At 33.5% G+C, this 22,471-nt stretch overlaps 1 protein-coding gene across 1 annotated transcript in view; it reads right to left on the bottom strand.

The window, feature by feature from the left end:
- Positions 1-2,762, bottom strand: part of LOC123559575 (fibroblast growth factor receptor-like) — a 117,286-nt gene extending 114,524 nt beyond the window's left edge. Inside the window, exon 1 of the mRNA XM_053516840.1 lies at positions 2,649-2,762. Coding sequence (XP_053372815.1) covers positions 2,649-2,762 — 114 coding nt within the window. The remainder of the gene's footprint in view (positions 1-2,648) is intronic.
- Between the last annotated feature and the right edge of the window lie 19,709 nt (positions 2,763-22,471).

Genomic DNA, 22,471 nt, shown 5'->3' with positions numbered 1-22,471 from the left:
ATTACGTTATTTAACACCCTAACGATTAGTCTTTGCTCACAGTTTGGCATGGAATTTGAATTATTTAAGAGGTAAGTTACCAGTTAAAATTAATAGTTTTCTAATAAATTGTTAATTTGTTACGAATTTATTTCCTTTTGTAAATATCAAACAAGAGGACCATGATGGTCCTGAATCGCTCACCTATCTCCACATGACCCAGTGTTCAACTGAGTATGACATCGTTATTTCTATTGATTGACATAGGGACCTAGTTTTTGAGCACATGTACCTAGATATCATCAAGATAAAAAATTCTGACCAATTTCATGAAGATCCATTGAAAAATATGGCCTCTAGAGAGGTCACAAGGTTTTTCTATATTTGACCTAATGACCTAGTTTTTGAAGGCACTGACCCACTTTTAAACTTGACCTAGATATCACAAGGTGCACATTCTGACCAATTTTCATGAAGATCTCGTGAAAATATGGCCTCTAGAAGGTCACAAGTTTTTCTATTTTTCGAACCTACTGACCTAGTTTTTGACCGCACAGACCCAGTTACGAACCTGACCTAGATATCATCAAGCTGAACATTCTCACCAATTTTCATGAAGATCCATTGAGAAATATGCCTCTAAGAGAGTCACAAGGTTTTTTCTATTTTAGACCTACTGACCTAGTTTTTGACCCCACGTGACCCAGTTTCGAACTGACTTAGATATCATCAAGAGAACATTCCGACCAATATTCATGAAGATCTCATGAAAAATATGGCCTCTAGAGAGGTAACAAGGTTTTTCTATTTTTAGATCTACTGACCTAGTTTTTAACCCCACGTGACCCCAGTTTCGAACTTGACCTAGATATCTTCAAGGTAAACATTCTGACCAATTTCATGAAGATCCATTGAAAAATATCGCCTCTAGAGAGGTCACAAGGGTTTCCTATTTTTAGACCTACTGACCTAGTTTTGACCGCACATGACCCAGTTTCGAACTTGACCTAGATATCATCAAGGTGAACATCTGACCAATTTCATGAAGATCCATTGAGAAATATGGCCACTAGAGAGTCACAATGGTTTTTCTATTTTAGATCTCACTGACCTAGTTTTTGATCCACATGACCCCAGTTTCGAACTTGACCTATATATCATCAAGTGAACATTCTGACCAATTTTCATGAAGATCTCATGAAAATATGGCCTCTAGAGAGGTCACAAGGTTTTTCTATTTTTAGACCTAAGACCTAGTTTTTGACCCTACGTGACCCAGTTTCGAACTTGACTATATATCATCAAGGTTAATATTCTGACCAATATATCATGAAGATCTCATGAAAAATATGGCCTCTAGAGAGGTCACAAGTTTTCTATTTTAGACCTACTGACCTAGTTTTGACCCCAACGTGACCCAGTTTCGAACTTGACCTAGATATCATCAAGGTGAACATTCTGACCAATTTTCATGAAGATCTTGTGAAATATATGGCCTCTAGAGAGGTCACAAGGTTTTTCTATTTTTAGACCTACTGACCTAGTTTTTGATGGCAACGTGACCCAGTTTCGAACTTGACCTAGATATCATCAAGATGAACATTCTGACCAACTTTCATAAAGATCCCATGAAAAATGTGACCTCTAGAGTGGTCACAAGCAAAAGTTTACGGACGGACGCACGGACGCACGACGGACGACGGACACCGCGCGATCACAAAAGCTCACCTTGTCACTTTGTGACAGGTGAGCTAAAAAAGAATTTTGAAATATAATTTTGATACAATATAGAATATCAGAATTAAAGTTTTCGCTCGGGAAAGAAAACAGTGGTATTCACTTAAAGTAAATCCATTTAAACATTTAGTTGCACGTCTACATGTATGAAATAACAAATTAATCGAATTATATCACGACATTTCAAATTTCAAGAAACTATTAATGTGTAACATACATACAGTGTGTGGCCATATTAAAGTACGCAAAAGCGACGTCACTTTGACGTTAACTTTTTGACAACGTGACGTATTAACTACGGTTACTCAAAACTTTGTCAATCAAAAGTAACTTGCTTGTTAATATTTTGTAATAGATCCCTTTGCCTTTACAACAGCCCGCAGACGTTTTGGTAATGAATCTTACAGAGCTGATACGACGCGGATCAATGTCGTGCCAAATATCCTTCACAACTCGAATGAGGTCGGCCCTGTTTTTTAACCTCGTCAAGTCTCTTTCAAGGCAACACTTGATTGTCCTCCACAAGTTTTCTATAATGTTAATGTCAGGTGACTGACTTGGCCAATTTAAACAAGGAATATTGTTCGATTCTTTCCAAGTTTCAGTCTGGTTTGATCTATGCACCGGGCAGCTGTCCCCTTGTAATACCCATGGCTTTCCAATAAAATTTTTAGCTTCAACCGGTCACAAATTTTCATCCAAAATACGTATATACTCTGTAGAATTAATATTACCGTCAACCTCGGTAAGTGTGCCGACACCATGAATAGTTATACATCCCCAAAACATTGCCGAAATACCAGCTCGCGGGGAGTGGTCAGAATATTGCCCAACACATTCGAGTCTGTACTTTTCTTCAGGCTTTCTCCAAACATAAACCTTTCTGTCTTTACCTAGTTCAACCTTTGTTTCATCAGAAAAAATTAACTTACACCAATCTTCATTAACAGTCCATTTACTCCTGCTTTTACACCACCTCTCTCGTTCCCTACGATTTGTTGCAGAGATAGTTGTTTTCTTAGCAACCCTACAACGATGATACCCATGTTCTCTCAACCTACGACGAACAGTATGAGAGGACACTTCCTTGGTTTCTAAAGTATTGTTAAATTTCACTGTAAGGTCCACCAAAGTCTGCCGACGATTGTTTTTCACTAATCTGAACAACGCACGATCGTCTCTGTCGTCTGTTTTTCTTACCCTCCCGGTTCTTTTAATGTTTTCTATTGTTCCTCGTTTCCGAAACCTCTTGAGAAATTTTTGAATTGTATTAGAACTTCTTCCCGTAAAATCTGCGATTTTTCTAGAACTAAAACCGTTTTCACTTAAATTTACGATTGTTTGTTTATCTTCTAGGGTGAGATCTTGACCTCTGCCAGGCATACTTGTTTATGACGTCATACTAGTATAATTATTAAATGACATCATCAAACTGTCGGAAAAATAATTAAACGAGCACTTTACTCTAAGAGAATTATAATTAGTTGAGCGATTTGATTTAATATAAAGATTTAAAGTAATGACTTTCTTTAGAGTCGTGAAAAAATTAACGTTATGTATCTGACGTTGCGTACTTTATTATGGCCACGCACTGTATGTGTTAAAAATTTTAAGTTTTATCTGCTTTTTTTCAGGGCAAAATTACGAAAAGGAGTGCCGAGTACGAGCCTTGGAAGAAACAACTAACAGTTTTATAATTGTTTTGTTAACAATTTTATTAGCATTAAATGTCATATATGTTTATAGCCTCATATAAAACAAAAACCTGTGTATCGATAATGTTCAGATAGTCTTGTCTCGATAGTGCTTACAGAAATTATTTTGTGTTCATTATATAATTCATATATGTACTCACTACTGACAAAAATTGTTTATTCTCCATTCTGTATTATTTTCGGCAAGATTAAGATATTTGCATATTCGTAATAACGTGTGCTCTTTTTCATAAAATTTGGTCTGTGTAATAGGCTAAAGGGAACAGCAACAAAATATGAAATAGAATATACTGTTTACTTTTAACAACTGCACGTGTATTTGTCACGTTATGTGTGTGATTATTACATGATGATTTATAGAATATGTCTGTCTTGTCTGTATTTTGTGTAAATAAATTTCAGTTGTTGGTATCGTTTGTATCTATGTACATGTTATGAATAAGAAATAAAATCAAATGGAAGCATTATATGAGAACGCAACATAGCAAAATATTTTTTCTTTCTAGTGTCAATCATTCTTGGCTTTATTTGTTTGAATTGTTTATGCTTCCTAATAAATGATAATTATATTCCTTTAAATTTTGTATAGAAAAAAAGTGAATTAATAAAAGATATAGAAGCCCGATTTTCATTTTCTGCTCCTCCCCTCCTCTGGTGTTGTGCTGTAATTTTCACTTTTTTTGAAAGTTCCTACCAGTTTTCAATATTTATTATAAACCATATGGAAATGATACATATTTATTAGTGGCTTCAAAACATCCTGTAGTGAACGGTCCTGTACGACGGACAAAAATCTAGTCGTATGTGATTATCACTACTCATGTAGACCAAGCAAGACAGTCAAGCTGAACGTGCCTCATGTATGACTAGCTTTAGAACTGTGCGGGGCCGTATTACTAGCCACTACCGCGTCTTGCTCCGAAACTTCGCTTCTGTTTTTTACTATTTTTTATGTACTAGTAGTTGGTGTGTACCTGCAATATAAAACAATAGTTGCTTCATTACTTTTGATTTATCCCTTATTTCATTGTCAACTTTACGATAAAAATCACTGCAAAATGAAAATAAACGAGACTACATGTACAAGTGCAAATGAAATTTATTTAAATTTTGAACAACTTTCATGACTCGAAGTTAAAATTAACTGTTTGAAACTGCATTTTATAGAAAGAAGTTTTACTCGAAAACTGTCTGAAATTTAAATACTCTTTATTGATAACAACATATGGGCCGTAATGAACAGGCATCGACAATTATCTATATTATTCCAAAGTGACATAAAATTCAACAGATAACCCATCACATCTGGGACTTTTATTTCTTTTCATTTCTGAAAGAGCTATTTCACATTCTTCAGGAGTGATTAGACCCTCACATGTATTTGCTTCATTTTCTGTGAGCATTTTATCAAATCTGACAGTATCGAAATATTCTTCAATATTTTCATACTGGCAATTTTCTGTATACAAATCCCCATAAAATCTTACTTCTTCATTAAGGACATCTTCAAAGTCTGTGATTAAATTACCATTAACATTTAAAGCACTTAATCATTTTCGAGATTGTCTAGATTTTTCGAGGAAGTATTTTGTGTTACTTTCCCTTTCGTCAATGACCTGTTCTCGGGATCTGACCTTTGCACCGATAACCTTTATATCATATAATTTATCAATGTCAGTTTCTAGTTCTTTAATTCGTTTTAAAGTAATATCACAGTTATTTTTTTCATATAATATATTTAAGTGTTTTAATTGCTTTTCTCATTCTGATAGGTAATCACGTTGTTGTTTTGCTTTTTTCTTTGAATATGCAATTGATTTATCTTTAATTTCATATTTAATATTTCCCAACGTATTCGGCTGTTTATATTTAGGCCAGAGTTTTTTAAAAACTTGGGTTACGGGAGATTTTCCAAAAATGAGCATTAGGAGGAGGGAATAAAAATAAAAATAAAGTAGGAAAATGTTAGCATCGGGAAAAAAAATAAAAATAAAATGAAAAAACACACAAAAAATTTTATTTTGTAAAAAGTGCCACTGGGTTAAAAAAATTGTTGTTTCAGGCAAATGTAGATTCACAACACAGTCTAGATAAATCAGAAAAGTTATTTTCCCAATTTGAAGCATTTTATTCCCACTTTCTTTATTAAAGCCTACATGTTGTATGTTATAATATTATGTTGTAGAAACTATTAAATACTTGAAATTTTTTGCATGTTGCTTGCCTGCTTTAAACATATATATAGCTTGCTAATAAATAGAGACTAAACACGTCTGGCATTGTATTCTGTTTCTGGTATTTGGTGTGATTATATATACTAGTAGTGTAGTGTAGTATTGTTGTCACATCCTATGCATATTGTGTTTCTGACCTTTTAACCCTTAGCACCCTAAGTTTCTAAAATGTACAGGTGCATCATTCAATTTGGGTAATACCATTTATCATTCGAAGGGGTGTTCACTCAAAATGTACTGACTGAATAGCGAACAGTGCAGACCATGATCAGTCTGCACGGATGTGCAGGCTGATCTAGGTCTGCACTTTTGCAAAGGCAAAACCAATCGGTTGTACCATTGTAAGGGTTAAGGAAGACGGAAATACTTTTCACTTTTTTCTTTTATGATTTCTCCATTTTTCATTTATGCACCGACATGGGCCGTATTACACAATACATGCCAGGCAGTCCCAAGCCTGTTAAGTGTGAGGGGTCTGTTAAAAGTTACTGGACTCCATATCTGGCTACTACTTTGAAAGTAATTTGAGGTAGACTTTAAAATTTAAATTGCGAATTTTAAAAACAATCAGCAAAGGTACTACATTCAAACTTACACATACTTTTTCTTTAATAGTTCAAGATTTTGTAATATTACTCAGTTTCAAATGTTTTAAAATATTAAAAGTAATTGGTCCATACATGGAGTTCAGTACCCTTGCAGGGCTTCCATTATGATTCAATTTCATGGAGTCAGGACTGCCTAACATTCAGATTTTGGAGTCCCGCTTAAATTTTCTTGGACTCCTACACATTTTCACTTTGTACAGTTACCTTCAATACCATCAACATCATCCTCACCATCATCATCATCATAATCATTACTATCATCATCATACTAATTGGTTCAGAACAATGCATAAAGTAATAGAATTTAGAGAAAATGACCACTAGATTGATTAGAAAACATCTTATTTAACAAAAAATATTTTATTGTTTTTTTAAATTTATAGCAACAGTCAGCATTTTATTAAAATCACCAGACTTACTGTTGTTCAGCTACAAAACGAAAATCCACTTAAAAAAATCTGAAGTACATTTTACTTGGAGTAGAATTATGTCAAATTACGTCATTCACCTTGCAATACCCAACCAGTTAACTTTTATCCCACATCAAAGAAAATCAATAAAGGAAACTTTTGCCGACACTCCTTTTGATGTCAGCTGCCATGTGCTGGTTGAAATGTGTCAAAGATATCAGTTTTTAATAGGTCAGGAGACAAATTGGATGTTTTTTTTTCTTCTAAAAATACTGTAAAAGGATTTATCATTGATGAAAATCCAAAGTAAGTAGCAAATTTATTACCGGTCAGAAAAATGTATTAATTTAAACTGGATGTGAAATATCATTTGCTAAAATATAGTTACTTGCTGAGGTTTTTGTGTTGAAATTATCAATATATTTTCCACAATTAAGTTACTTTGTCTTCCGACTTAGGAGCTTGTTTCACCAATTTAATCCAAGCCTTTTGTTGTCTGCAATTAACGCCTTCTAAACATGTCAGCTGATCTGGATAACGGTTTATATTTACAGTCGTTCTCTATAAGACACGATACTTTCACACTGTCACACACTTCAAACACTGCCGGCAGTTTTTACGAGGCTGCAAATCATCGCTTTGATTAGTTATGGGGCGGAGCTAGTCACGTCATTCTAGTAAAGTTACGTCACGGTGTATTGATTTTGTCGTCCTTTGAGAATATCGGAAGCCCTTTGTACGCGCTGTGATATTTATTGCAGGTTAATAGACACTGTTTTATTTTCCACCACGGAAAGTAGATGCAAGCGTCGGGGAAAATAAAAATAAAATCGCAATTTTGAATTTTATTTTTATTTGGATTTTTGGAGAATTAGGACCGGCGCTCCCGTAACCCAAGTTATTAAAAAACTCTGGCCTTATTAGGCTAGCATCTTTTTTAATATCTTCTATTGTTTTAATTATCATTTTTTTATATTCTATATCATTTAGAAGAGCATTATTTTCCAGTAACCCGGTCCACGTTTATTAGGTAGATTAATCTTGAGGGATATATCTTGATGATCACTGAATCTTATTTGTGCGGGTCTTATGTCCGTATCTGATACTAAAGTTGAAACGTTATTATTTATAAGCCAAATGTCAATTCTGCTTATTTCAAATCCATTTGTGCATCTCCAGGTAAAGGTTTTTACTGGGGTTTTTCATTTTCCAAATGTCACACAAATTATGATTTTTTATAAATTTTACAAGATTTTCTGTCGGTTTGATGTTATTCGTGTTACGTGATATTCTATCCGACATATTTAATGAGTCATTGAAGTCACCGCCAATGATTTTTAATCCATTACATTCTTGGTCAAGTAATGTATTAATACTGGCAAAAAATAGGTTTCTATTTCTTTTATTATTCGGTGCATATAAGAAAAGCAACGAAAACATTGTCTCTACTATACATAATGTTTATCAAAATATATCGACCTTCAATATCGGTAGAAGTATCAAATATCTCATGTTCAAGATTAAACGATTTTTTTATTAATATGCTGCAACCTTTACTGTTGCTCAAGCCAAACGAATTGTATATTTTGAAATCTTTGACGTCGACTGATACGTCATTTAAAATTTCTTGTGTGAAATGCGTATCTATCAAAAAAATTATATCCATTTTTTTGCTGTTTAATATATTCTGAAACTCTTAAGTCGCTTCTGTGAACCACGCAGACCTTGGGCATTTAAAGACCCAAAATGAATTTTACACTGTCATCATAATTCAAAATTATATGTGTTTTGTACATGGAACCTAAAAGTTATAACATATACTGGTAAACAATCGAGGATAAACTTTGACACAGCCGTTTTGAGGTAACTGTTGCAAAAAAAGTACCACTTAACGAAAATCAAAAATATAAGTGTTGCTACGTTAATATGCATTACCAAAATGTACTGTATACTCCTCTCAATGTCTGAATGTGAAAAGAGACTTCCTCTACCGAATCAACTACATTAATGCAGAGAGTAAGTGAAAATACTGTTCTCAATATAACAATAAAATCTTGAAATTTCAAGTACATAGTATACAAAAATGAAAACATTTAACGTATCATTTAATCATTATTTCGTTAAATGAATGATTAATCTGAAACAAACTATAGTTTCATAAATAAAAGCAAAAATGTAGAGCGGCAAAACCACGTGCAACATGATAGATATTGACAATGATTTAAGGCAACGCTTGTGTATTTATTAGGTTATGCAATATCAATATTAAACTACAAATATATTTTTTTAAATCTTTACATATAAGTTTTATTTGCAATCATTGAAAATCTTTTATTCAAAATGTGCAATAATAATCGTGCAATAATCCATAACATTTTTGTTTAATGGGTTGTTCAGTCTCACATCCATGAAACGTTCCAAAGTATCTGATAATGTACACCTCATATTAACGAATGAAGACCGAGAAGAGTTACTTCTTCCTATGATGCTTCTTGTCAGTCTAGTCCATTTTATCACGATATTCATCCGGAGGTGTTGGAGGCGAACGTTCATTCACTAGTTTTGGTTTGTCTTTGTTGGGAGTGAAAGTGTCTTCCACAGTTTTCTAGTTTCCATGCGAATACTTACACCACGTCCGATGCCTGCACCTGATACTGGTGACGATGGCAAAGATAACGCCCGATAGTCATTTCCTTTATGTGCAGCTCTCTGGTTTGGATGTATCTCATTAGATTCAGCTGTGTCAGAATCAGTTTCTGTGCCCTGTTCTTTTTCAGACTTCTGTGTATCACCAAAAGGACAGTCAAGCATCTTATGTCCAATCTGCGCATATTTTTTACACACTGAGTCATTTGGGCATTGACTAAACACATGGCCGTCTGACAAACACTTAGTACATTGCTTTGGCCTAACACCTTTGTCGCCTTGTTTTGACTGTCCTGAATGGATAACCCGCGCAGAGTAAATCCCAAAATTCATGAACTGAGGCAGGGGCTCTTTGAGGGTTACGGTAGATGATTTGACAGTTAACAACCTATCTCCCGTTTCACAATTCGTTAACTTGTCATTGACACGTAATTTCTCACGAAATAGCGAACGGATTTCAATACCTTTCTCAGTTAATGTACGCCTGATCAATTCATCATCAACTGTCAATGGAATGTTCTTTACTCTTACTCTTGTGACTTACTCACTATCAAGTCGACCTGGAGCAGTTTTTAAAACACTGACGCGTTTACCCCTAATGAGTACCCCTTGTGTCATAAGCCTGAGTTTGTCTCGATATGTGTTACATAAATTCGCCATAATCCTCGAATCCTTTGCAGACCCGTGATATGGGAAGCTGGAACTGTATTGCCTATTGCCATGTATAGTTCAGCATGCTCAATCCATTGCTGTGGTTGGCCCTGCTTTCTGTAACCAAAAACCTCGGTCTCTCGCAGGTACAAACTACAATAAGAACGTCTCTTGATTCAGACCTTTATCCGAATAATTGGCACTGTCCGAGTTCTCATCAGACATTATTCAGATGAAATTCTGAGTTTTCCACAAATAAAAGTGTACCTCTTATAATATAGTCCGATTTATATACACTATATATTGATCCTTCCACTATAGATTAATTAGTCACTGATAAGTCTATTTTATTAGATTAAACTGTTTTATTTTGCATGTAAAGAAACACCGCCGTGGCAGTAGGTCGCTTACATAAAAATTTAAGTATGTTTTACCATCCCCACATATAAACAAATATGGCTGCCACAACTAACTGAGAGGGGAATGTTATTTTCTGTTATTATAGTCAGCCGCGGTATTCTCGCGTCATTGGTAATTTCGTGTTATTTCCGTTTTTGCACTGCAACGCCATCTAGATATTGTTTACAAACAGCCTATTTTCATTTTAGTTCAAATTTAAATCATTTTATCCAAAATGTATAGAAATTTGGTGAGTATACTTTCAAAATAGCTGCAATACTTAAATTTATACCCAATTAAACCAAAAGCCTGTATTTTTTTTCACTTGCTATCATCGTTTTCGCCAATGTTTTGTTTATGTCGTCTGTTATAAATAGGCCCGATTCGGATGAACGACAATCCCACAATGCCCCACTTCCCTTTAATGCCAGCCTTGGTACCATAATTTCCGAAACGGACTGGATTAAGTGGTTACATACCGTCAAATTACGCAGAAGGGACAGCTCTTTCAGGTGAACGCACTGTCAAAATGAGTAAATTGTCAAGTACTGGGTGTGGAACATTTCACATAATTTTACCAATATTGTTAGAATCAAACTGTAATTTTTACAAAAAGACACATTGTTCCTTAGTAGTGTTTCATAATTGGACCCAAAGTGCTGTTGATTATCAAATCGAATCGGAAGGATACAATCGATTGATTATTAATCGAAACACTCATATATAATATATTATACATAGTAATGTTAATTGGTTTCACTACTGTCTACACTCCAGAACAGTAATGACAGTATATTTTTCTTTAATTTATTTCAGTTGAAATGTATACAAAATGATTGAAAATGTACATGTAATGACATGAATAACATTCAAAACAATAAGAATCAATATTTGTCTGTAAATTTGTAAGTATGTAAATCAGCTAAGTATCTAAAAAAAAAAAATCTTTGAAGAGGAGATTTTTCCAGAACAAAAACAGTGATTTGTGATCTTTATTTCATACACCTATTTTTCTATTTCCTCCCAAGTGTTTGTACAAAAAAAAGATTTACAGTAAAATAAACAACAAAAAAAAAAGAACACACTCTAGCTGTTGGCACATATATCTCCAGGAATTATTTCTGCTTGTAAAAACCAACGAGTCCACATTTTTTTTAATCACGCCACGAGTGACCTACAGAGATATCTAAAGATTATAGTGCATCACATCAGCAGTCCATTCATGTCAAAGATCAAAGCGAACACTGTTTGAAGTTTAAGAATTTTGACTGACAGGTAGAAGTGGTTACATCTGGGTGTGATGTAACACTGTGTATTGCAAATATTACGAATCTTATGAATTTCTTTCGCCAGTTATAGGGTTATTGGATTAACAGGATGTTTTAACTTTTATAAATTTTTAGGGTAAGAAAATTTTGTTTGTGTAATATTTTGACACGTTTATTTGACTTGTGAAATATCAGTGTACTTTTATCCTGGGGGCAGATTAAAAAGATTAATGCAGTGAAAAAAAGATTGAAACTGAAATTAATATCTGTTTGTATAATTGTTTGAGAAATTATGATTGTATTAATAAATTCACGACTGTTACATATACGCAATTGACAGAATGATATCATCTTACGATCAGTCAAATGGAAGATTCTATCTATTGTGATGTGTGACAAATCCATTTAAACAAAAATATAATTATATTTCCCCTCGATTTTTCTCACATTTTAATTGGTAAACAGTTGCTTCACATACTATCTGAACTTACAGGAACAGAAAATTATCCAAGTTCCCAGTATTTAAATGCAAACGAGTGCTCTTCCTTTACCAAATATTTTCGTAAAACGGCGGAATCGGGTCCTCAATTAGTGTAGCCCTATTCAGCAGGTAAAGTAAATTAATACATGGAAAATTAGATCAATTATTACCCGACAATCGATTGCCTCACACACAATCGATTGTCGCCGACCTGGAAAAATTAACGACGATTATTCGATTGTCGGTGACAATCGAGAAATAACTATTCCTTAGTGTACCAGAAATAAACAAATATAGTTGTATACAGTAATTCTACAACTACAATAACAACATTTTTAACGCGAAAATACCAAGGACATACAAAATCAAAATGGTAGAATATGTACATGTTGACACGTGATTGTCGGGAGTATTTTAATTATATTTTGTGTCAAAACTTGTACGTTTTGATAGATAATGAATTATTTGAAATTATTTATTAAACTAAATAACTGTTATATTTTCATTTGCTTGCTTACTGTAAATATTGCCACTAATACCGCTTGAATATAGGTTTGAGGCTACTTTTATTTAATAGTATCATCTTGTTCGAGACTGAAGAAATCAGAAATGAATGCAAAATGATTACGTTTATACACTTTTGGCGGTGTTTCTCCAAGAAAATCTTCGGTAAATGTTTTTGAACCTTCGGTCTTCCTTCATCAAAATTGCTCTTGACTTCTGAAGGTGGAAAAATGCACCGAAGAAGCGTTTGTTGCGCGAAGAAACCAAACAGAACCCACTATCACACGCTGTCTCCAGATCGGGAGACATTCTCTGATTTGGGGTACATCAGACAGCACTTTCATGCCATGAAAAATCTCCCGATCGGGAGAAATCCACCGATCGGGAGACTGTCTCCGAATCGGTGAATCTTACTAAGCTGAAAGTCTCGGGATAACAAATTATCCTCTATGGAGAAACAAAAATAAAATAAATATAAAATCAGAGACACCAAACCGATAGAATATTAAATCAGCATTTTTGAAAAATTAAAAATACCTATTTGTAAAAGAGCAAATAATGCAAAAAACCGCAGCATCTTACAGATCCTCAGCATCAACAAAGCCCTTTGTTTACCCTGATCTGCGCTTGGATGACTTTGATCTATTAGTTATGTCTAATTTCCGTGTAGTACCGTAGTTTTCCGTTCTTAAGGCTAAAAGAATTTGCTCTTTGTTTCATATAAATTTCAGCTACTTCAAAACAATTTTGATACAGTTTCTAGATTTTCACTCCGTTGTAGACCTATTTTCCTCATGATATCCATACATTTGCTTCAAGAAAACGAAAAGAAAAAGGGGTGTTGAATAGTATGCAGTGAAATGCAAGTCAACTGAAGTCAGGTTCCCTCATATTGTCGCATTTCAGAAAGCGGTCCGCAGAATAAACACCCTACTTTCGTTTTCAAGTAAAAAACTCGAAAACATGCGAATATTAGCACGAAAAGTGTAATAGTTTATGTAAAATTAATTCCACGAGTGAAATAATGTCCATTTTGGTCCACGGTTTATGCGCAAATGCACGGGAAATGGAAAAATTAGGATCTATTTATTAGGGTCTTCATTTGGGAAACTATTTTATCTAAATTTCGGAAATTTTAGCATTTATTTCTCAGAAAACCTTCAGTAAAGACAAGAATTCGCGTTTTTGTAAGGCCATCCCATGTCCGTTTTTTGGCCAAAAATGTCTCCTCATGTGCACGTTTTCGCATTTTTCGAGTGTTTTACATGAGTTCAGCAATGTTTAAGTGCACAGAAGGTAAAATAAGCACTACTTTATCCAAAATGCCACGGATTTAACAAATCCATCGTGATTTCATGTCTAGATCATACAAATACGGGATTTGATCTGCACCAGATTTAGCGAAATTATCACCCCATGTGCGAAAATTTAGTCATAAATAAAAAAAGTAATAACCGTCTGTTCTGTGCCACAATGTCGTTATACGTTATTAGAAATAGAATTATGAAATTCCGCTCTGTCTGCTGCCACTTTGCGAAAAATACCTGATTTGTCACTTATGGGCAATATACCAAGAAAAGAAATTGTTCTTTGATTCATATAAAATTCAGTTACTTCAGAACAATTTTGATACAGGTTCTGGATTTTCTCTCCGTCGTAGACCTATTTTCCATAAGATATCCATACATTTGCTTCAAGAAAACGAAAAGAAAATTGGGTGCTGAATAGTATGCAGTGAAATGCAAGTCAACTGAAGACAGGTACCCTCATACTGCCGCATTTCAGAAAGCAGTCCGCAGAATAAACATCCTACTTTCGTTTTCAAGTAAACAATTCGAAAACATGCAAATATTAGCATGAAAAGTGTCTTATTTTATGTAAAATTCATTGCACGAGTGAAATAATTAATGCCCATTTGGCCCAAGTTTATGCACAAATGTGCAAAAAATGGAAAACTTAGGATCTATTTATTAGACTTTTTTCGACTACACCACGGAAGCACATTTTGATCCAATTACTGCTATATAACCTATTTACTCCCCGCAGCGATTATTTCCCCTTACAGTACATAAATCACGGTTATAATGAACGCAAGGGAAGGTAACCGCTGTGAGGAGCTTAGTCTCATATACGCACATACTCCATCACTTCAAACTGTTAATAGGTTTCTTTGAACTGTAAAATTTCTTTTTTTTTCTGATGAGAGTTCCGCATTTTCTTACCTCATATAAAACTGTTCGAGTCTGCGTAATTATCAAGCTATTTCCATTATCAATGACATAAATATTGTCAATTTACGTCCTTGATGCTAGTATTTGCGTTCTATGCTTCGAGTTGCACGTGGCTTGAGATCTCCATTACCTAGACGATGATGCTCGGGTTCATACTATATATCTTGACTGACAAATTCAGAAGGTAGAGGGTTATGGGGTACAAGGACCACTATTGAACTCTTACCTAACCGAAGGCAAAGAGTGGTGGTGGACGGTAACTTATACGAGTGGTAGGACGTCATTTCAGGAATTCCGCAGAGTCCAATACTAGGACCAGTTCTCTTCATTATATTCGTGAACGATTTGCCAGATGTAGTAAGGAAAGTTTTTAAAATGTTTGCGGATGATTGTAAGTTTTATCGAAATGTAAAATCGACAACAGATCAAGAAGAAATACAAAAAGACATAGTCAACCTGTGCATGTATAGCAAAGACTGGCTAATGAATTTCAATGTTCAAAATTGCAAGGTAGTTAACTACGGTAACAAGAAATGTAATTTCGAATAATTATGTTATGGCTGATAAGGATGGTAACCGACATAAATTGAAAACTGACACTAGCGAAAAGGACATTGGAATTGAGTTTACAAGTAATTTTTTAACCTGCAGTAGAGCTGAATTTTAGACTATTTTATATTTTAGACAACCTGTTGGTATTCATGTATTTTTATAGTCATGGTTATTTCCCTTGGAATATTGGGGATTCCTTGTTACTAAATTTAGCTGTTCATGGTCATGGTTCTGTTTTAAGTTCCCGCTTTTTGTGGTGTTTTGTGAAAAGTGCTTAGTCGGACATGTTTGTTGTAAAACTTGAGTTGCAGAAAGATTTAGGTTGAATTAAAGCGTTTGATAAATCAGGATATGGATGCAATGGTCAGTATTTGTCCTTGTATTGGTTGCGATTGTTTTAAAGTGATCTCGGTTGGTTGCAATGGTTAATTATCATTGGCTTTGCGTTTGTTTCGTGTTTGTCTTGTGTTTCCGCGACGGTCTACTACTGCCATTTGTTCTGTAATAACTGCATATCACTGAATGGTTTTGGTTTTTACAGCTAACAGATCACAGTATGGACAGAGAAAAGATGCAGAGATGTATTGTAAATTGTATGTGTGGATGCTGTTCCATTAAACAGGGTAACAAGGTATCCCCAATAATCATGACTTTAAAAGTACACAACTACCAAATGAGTTGTCTAAAATATACTGAGTAAATATATAAACGCAACACTTGGTCTACAGTCAATATTATTTAACCGACGCTGCCTTGCATTGGTAAATGCAAATGGTGGTTTTACAGTTTATTAACTGTGTGCTAGTTCCAACGTGAATTTAGACCCTTGATATAATTCAACTATACATGTACAAGGAAATTATAAACGAAAGTATGAAAAACTCGAGGGTAAAAATGTTGCGTTTCTAGATGTACTGAGCATATAAAGCATATAAAATAGTCTAAAATTCAGCTCTAAACTAAATTTTAAAAAATCAACGGTTTTAAATCAAGAGCAGGATCTTTGCGTTACACTGAAAACATATTTTGTAAAATGAAATCATTTAAATGGACATCAGACCAAGCTACCACTTTACGAATAGTTTTTACAAATAAAAAACTGAACGAAAAAAATTAAGTTATGATAAAAAAAAATGAAGAATTATATGCATGTCTGAATAAATGGAAAAAAACATAAACTGAGTTCGTTAGGAAAAATAACAGTAATAAAGACGTTTGCTATCCTAAAAGTTATTTTTTTCCCTTAACAGTGTTAGAACACCCACCAGATAATTATTTTTCAGAACTAACTAGACGCCTTTTCTAATTTCTTTAGGATGGAAAACCAGACAAAATATCTCAAAAAAAAAAAACAATTATAAAAGATTATAAGGATGGTGGTTTAAAAATGATTGATGTGCAGGCATTTGAAAATGCAATAAAATGTAGCTGGGTGAAGGAATAAGGTCAGTAATTCGGTCAAAAATGTGCTTCCGTGGTGTGTCGAAAGAAGACCATAATAAATAGATCCAAATTTTCTCATTTTTTGCGCAAATTCGTGTAGAACGAGTGCTTTAATCACACATTTCACTGCTAGAATACATTCTGCATGAAATGAGATGGTTTTCATGTTCATACACCCCACATGGCAAGTTTTGCAGATCGAAACCGGAAGTAGGTGTTTATTGCGCGGACGAGAGCAAATATGCGCCATTTTTAGGTTAGCAGACCACAAATGACATGCATTTCACTAGGAACTATTCAACCCCCTATTTTCTTTTCATTTTTTCGTTTAGTTTTGATAGAACTTTCACGAAAAATAGGTATAGGAAAAAGTGATGTTCTCTAAAGATATATAAAGACGACCTGAAGTTGTTGTTTTTTATATGAAACAAAGAAGGATTTGATTTACTGACCTTTAACCTGAAACGAATTTTAAACTCAGAAAATAAAGGTGCTTGCCGCGGAAAACATCTTATTTAAAGGAAATTAATAAACTCGGTGTTAAAATGCTTTTTGAATGCAACTTCTTTTACTCCATTACTTCTAAATCAAGAATACCTTCCTTAAAGACGTTATCTCAAGTTGGTCTAACATTAATTTTGAAAACAAAAATATTAAAAACGTATCCACAGAAATTATATGGAATAATTCATTGATCAAAAGATCAGGCAAAACTATTTTCTATAAAACATGGTTGGAGAAAGGGGTAAAAATGATCAAAGATTTGTAAAGCTATGAAAACAAATGATTCTACAACTTTGAGGAATTTCAAACTCTTTATGGAATTGAAAATAAACAGTATCTTTATTACTATTCCCTGATATTAAACATCCCATCTGCCTTGAAAGAAAAAAAGTCGGAAACGGTAAATGAAAACATGAGAGAAACATGAATACATACCACGTGGTATGTGACGTCATTACAGCAAGAAAATTAATAAAGAAATCCATCGATTCAGGACTTAAAAACACCGTAAGTATTTCATTTTTTTCACCGATTTTAATAATTTATTTACGAGGCTCAAGCCAAGATAGTGGGCTATCAACACAAGACAATGTTTTTCTGAAATTCTAAGCAGTTTTTGCAAAGGTTCGTTCCAACCCCGAAATTCGGCAAATTTTTGGAGGGCAATACGGCAAGAAAAAACCCGTGTTTTACTGAATAATGCAGCATTGATTTCTTTTACATTATTGCGCTTTTCACCGCTGTTTATTTGGGCTCCAAGAAGGCCTGCGAATCACTTTACTGGAAATAACATTGTAGGTCTTCTGCGAAAAAAATACGTTTTCGGCAAATGCTAATACGGCAAGAATGATATGACGGCAAGCAGATTCGTGAATACACATATTTTCCCTTTACGAACAGTTTCGCGGATTACTGAGTTTGAGACTCATTTCCTTATGTATAATAATACCTGTCTGCAGATTTCTTTAGCTTGTAAGATTAATTTCGGTATGACATGGTATGAAAGAACAGCTTTTTTCAATGCTTCTTAATGCTTCGTTTAGTCAGTAAAATTATTAAAAATTTTCTGTTTCATTACTTGTTATCTAATAATTTAGAGCCTTCAAGGGAAGTTTCCTAATTTCTACTTTATTTATAGTCTCAAGAGGTATCTTTAAACTTTATGATGAGTTCCTGTGTAGTTATACTAGTGCAGACGCGAATAATAACAACCATCCTAAAAGATTCAAACTGCCAAAAAGTCTACAAAAAGTGTTTAAAATTGAAAATATATCCTACGTGTTCACATTATGTGTTTACTTATCAATCACTAGATGAATCAACAATGTGAAATTTGGGCCTCTGAACAATGCCTATCAATAATAGTACTTGATAATGTATCGAAACTTCATATAGGAATAAGTCTTTAAGATTTCGAGATTATGGTGATAGATCTACTAAACTTTGATAAGAAAAAACTTCACAAATACTCGGACGATGTATTTTTACTTTTTCGGAGTCATGACGCGGACAAAGACTACACTTAAACTTGGGAAACTATCTAAGACGTCAGTGTTCAGACACAGAAACCAACAAGCGAGTTCAAATGTAAAGTCTGTTACATTGCGGACACGTACAGAAGATGAAATTTTCAATAAAATTACTTACCAACATATCATTAACACATTAAGTTATAGTATAAGCAGATAGTTACAAATTTTAGAAATTTATTAAACGTTTTGAAATGTAAAACGTAACAGTAAAAATAAAGTAAAATTGGAAATATTCATTTTATCAGACTTAAGCAATGGCAATACAACAAATGCAAAATCAACAAAAGGTCACCAAGTCAGCTTTGTATACGCAAAGACATATTATGCAAATTGAAACTTTGTAATCAACGTTCATAAATGAAGACTATGCAGTATCCTTTTGTGTGATAAATTCATATTTCAAAATTATCTTTTATTCAAACAAAAATTTTACTGACGATGGGCAAACTTGCACATATGATATAAAATTATTGTAAGAGAAAGTATTTCCATCTCGACTTTGCATTTGTCGTATCGTCCAGTTTAATAAAAAATATAAAAATAAAAACAATATACAAAATGTAATCTATTAAAATATATTCTCAAATAGTTCGACACTATCAACGCGTAAACCAGTGGCTAGAAGAATATAATAAATTCGGATTTGAGTAAAACAACTTTGTATCTCATAAAGACCACACCGAACGCGAGAGAAAGAATTATTGCATGACATTTGAATCAAGAATAGTGATTAGCCAAAGAGCACGAATAAGTGCTATATTGATCTGCTCCTGAGGCATAACACCTATCTGTTGGTAAATAAAACATTGTTGTCACAGACAGAATCAAGGGTCCGTATAACATATTCCAAATACAGGTCATGTAATGAAACAGTTGTTTACTAAGTTATGACCCAAGTTATGAAGGAATCATATATCCAACCACATAATGATGAATCTAGAAAGTGGTAACACTTTATGCCCTGAACTGAGGGGTGGGGGCATAAAAGTATGAAAAGAAAAGGATATTTACCCTATTCGATTAACATTATAAACTTGAATTTTCATAAGATTTTGCATAATCTAATATCGAAATTGTACAGTATTACAACATTCTTCATTCCCCTATACGTATGTTGTCATAGTATCAAATTATAACAAATGATAAATATCTTTTATGAACAATGTTAACAATCGTCCAAAATATCGTTTCAGTCATGGTCGTAAAATGTAATGTTGTAAAACTATGCCTATACAACCACTTTACTTGCCAACAATATTCGCAAAAAGAATTTTCAAGGTGTGTTTAACAGACAAACTTTAAGATAATCTCAAGAGGGCTATGATCGCTCACATAATATAACTGATTGTAAAGCAAAGCCCTATCCTTCCTTTGGACTGAAAGTGCATGAAAAGGTAACAATAGTTTTGAAAACAGACCACTGAATTATTCCTTCTTATAAATCTCATACATACGTAGACATGTTTTGACAACACCTCAAAAATGAAACAGGACTTTACTGTTTATAAACGGTTCCATCTAGTTTAGCATACCATACACTACGTAGGTAGGCCCTATTTACTTACATTACGATACAGTCAATCAAGCTGACAGAAGTAAGTTTAAGGGACAATAGGTGTATTCGTGAATCTGCTTGCCGTCATATCATTCTTGCCGTACTAGCATTTTCCGAAGACATATTTTTTCACAGAAAAACCTACCATTTTATTTCCAGTAAAGTGATTTGCAGGCCTTCTTGGAGCCCAAATAAACAGCGGTGAAAGGCACAACAATGTTAAAAAAATCAATACTGCATTATTTTGTAAAAAGCGGGTTTTTCTTGCCGTATTACCCTCCAAGAATTTACCGAATTTCAGGGTTGGAACGGACCTTTGCAAAAACTGCTTAGAATTTCAGAAACATATTGTCTTGTGTTTATAGCCCACTATCTTGGCTTGAGCCTCATAAAAATTTATTCAAATTGGCGGGAAAATGAAATACTTACTGCGTTTTTAAGTTCTGAATCGATGGATTTGTTTATTAATTTTCTTGCCGTAATACCCGAAAATGACGTCACATACCACGTGGTATGTACATACTGTTATTAAAAAAAATCATGCAATTGAAAAAACCTAACAAACTCCTGTACAACACATATTTAGAAAACAATAAAACAATAAAATCGTAACAGCAGAACAAAAATGGAACGAATGTTTTGTAAATTTAAATTGGAAGAGTATCTATATGATACCCTTTAAGACTACTGTTGAGGCTAAGTTGAGAGTATTTCAGTATAAATATGTTTTGCGGATTATTCCTACCAAAAAAATTCTACATAAATGTAACATTTCTCAGTCCAGTCTCTGTGACTTTTGTAACATGCATGTAGAGACATTACAACATTTATTCTGGGAGTGTACATATATTCAAAATGTTTGGTCAAACTTATTAAACTTTCTTTCACAACATAATTTGAAAATCAATTTACACTACCGTAGTATTAGTTTTAGCCTTTTAAACATCCCTCAAGCTCAAAAACGTTGTTTAGTTAAATATATATATGATAATTTTAGCAAAGTACTTTATTTTCAAATAAAAATTAATGTATACTGTCCCTAGATTTGAGAACTTTTTAATATTTCTTCAAGAAAGAAAAGAGTTAGAAAAACACATTGCAACAGTAAAAGGAAAACTTTCTTCACATAACATGAAATGGGATCATATAGAGCTGTGAGAGTAGATGCCAGTTTGTTGGCAAATTGATTTAAGAAACATTTTAAACATAACCTCCATTCACTATGTAAATTATATATATTAATATCTTTTTAAAAAAAAACAAACACCTTCCATAAGCAGTACATGCTAAGATCAAGAATATATCTCTTTACTAATAATTTGTTTTTCAGCTTGAAAAGATATCTCTGCATTTAACTTATATATGAATCTTTTACTAATATTTTTTGTTTACACGTTGTATTGTATAAATTGATGTGCCGTTTTACATGGAATGGAAAATAAACAGGTTATCACTAGATAACTAAAAAAATAATTCAGCTCTACTACATACCCCCCCCTGTCTGGAAAATGACGTCTCTTTATTCAACAAAACATAAACTGTACTGAGAAACACTATCAAAACATCAATACCATTATCATTCATTATTGTATCAAAAATATATTTCTTTTCAAAATATTCTGGTAACAAAATTTTATCAACAGAAATTTATATATATACTGTCATTTGCAATCACTCAAAACTATAAATTTACAACTAGTTCTCAAGTAAAGTTTGTGTAAGTATACTTGCATATGTATGCAACACTTTAAAATTCCACTTCTCTCTCTCCACCCCCCACCTCCCACCCCCCTTGAAAATTATGTCTCAACAATTTAATCACTATAACTGTTACACAATACAACAAACTAGACATCAAATTTATACTTATATGTGTCTGAATTTCATTTCAATCCATCAATTTCATACACATCAATTCAATGTCATATTACACTGTAAACATATTTTCACACTTAAAACTTGATAGTTAATCTTTAAAATCATCACATTTATACTGATCGCTCATCTTTAAGTGTAGTACTT

Source organism: Mercenaria mercenaria, chromosome 10 (genome assembly GCF_021730395.1).
Source record: "Mercenaria mercenaria strain notata chromosome 10, MADL_Memer_1, whole genome shotgun sequence".
Taxonomy (NCBI): domain Eukaryota; kingdom Metazoa; phylum Mollusca; class Bivalvia; order Venerida; family Veneridae; genus Mercenaria; species Mercenaria mercenaria.
Note: the sequence above shows the minus strand (reverse complement) of the source record. Positions and strands in the feature narration are given on the sequence as shown.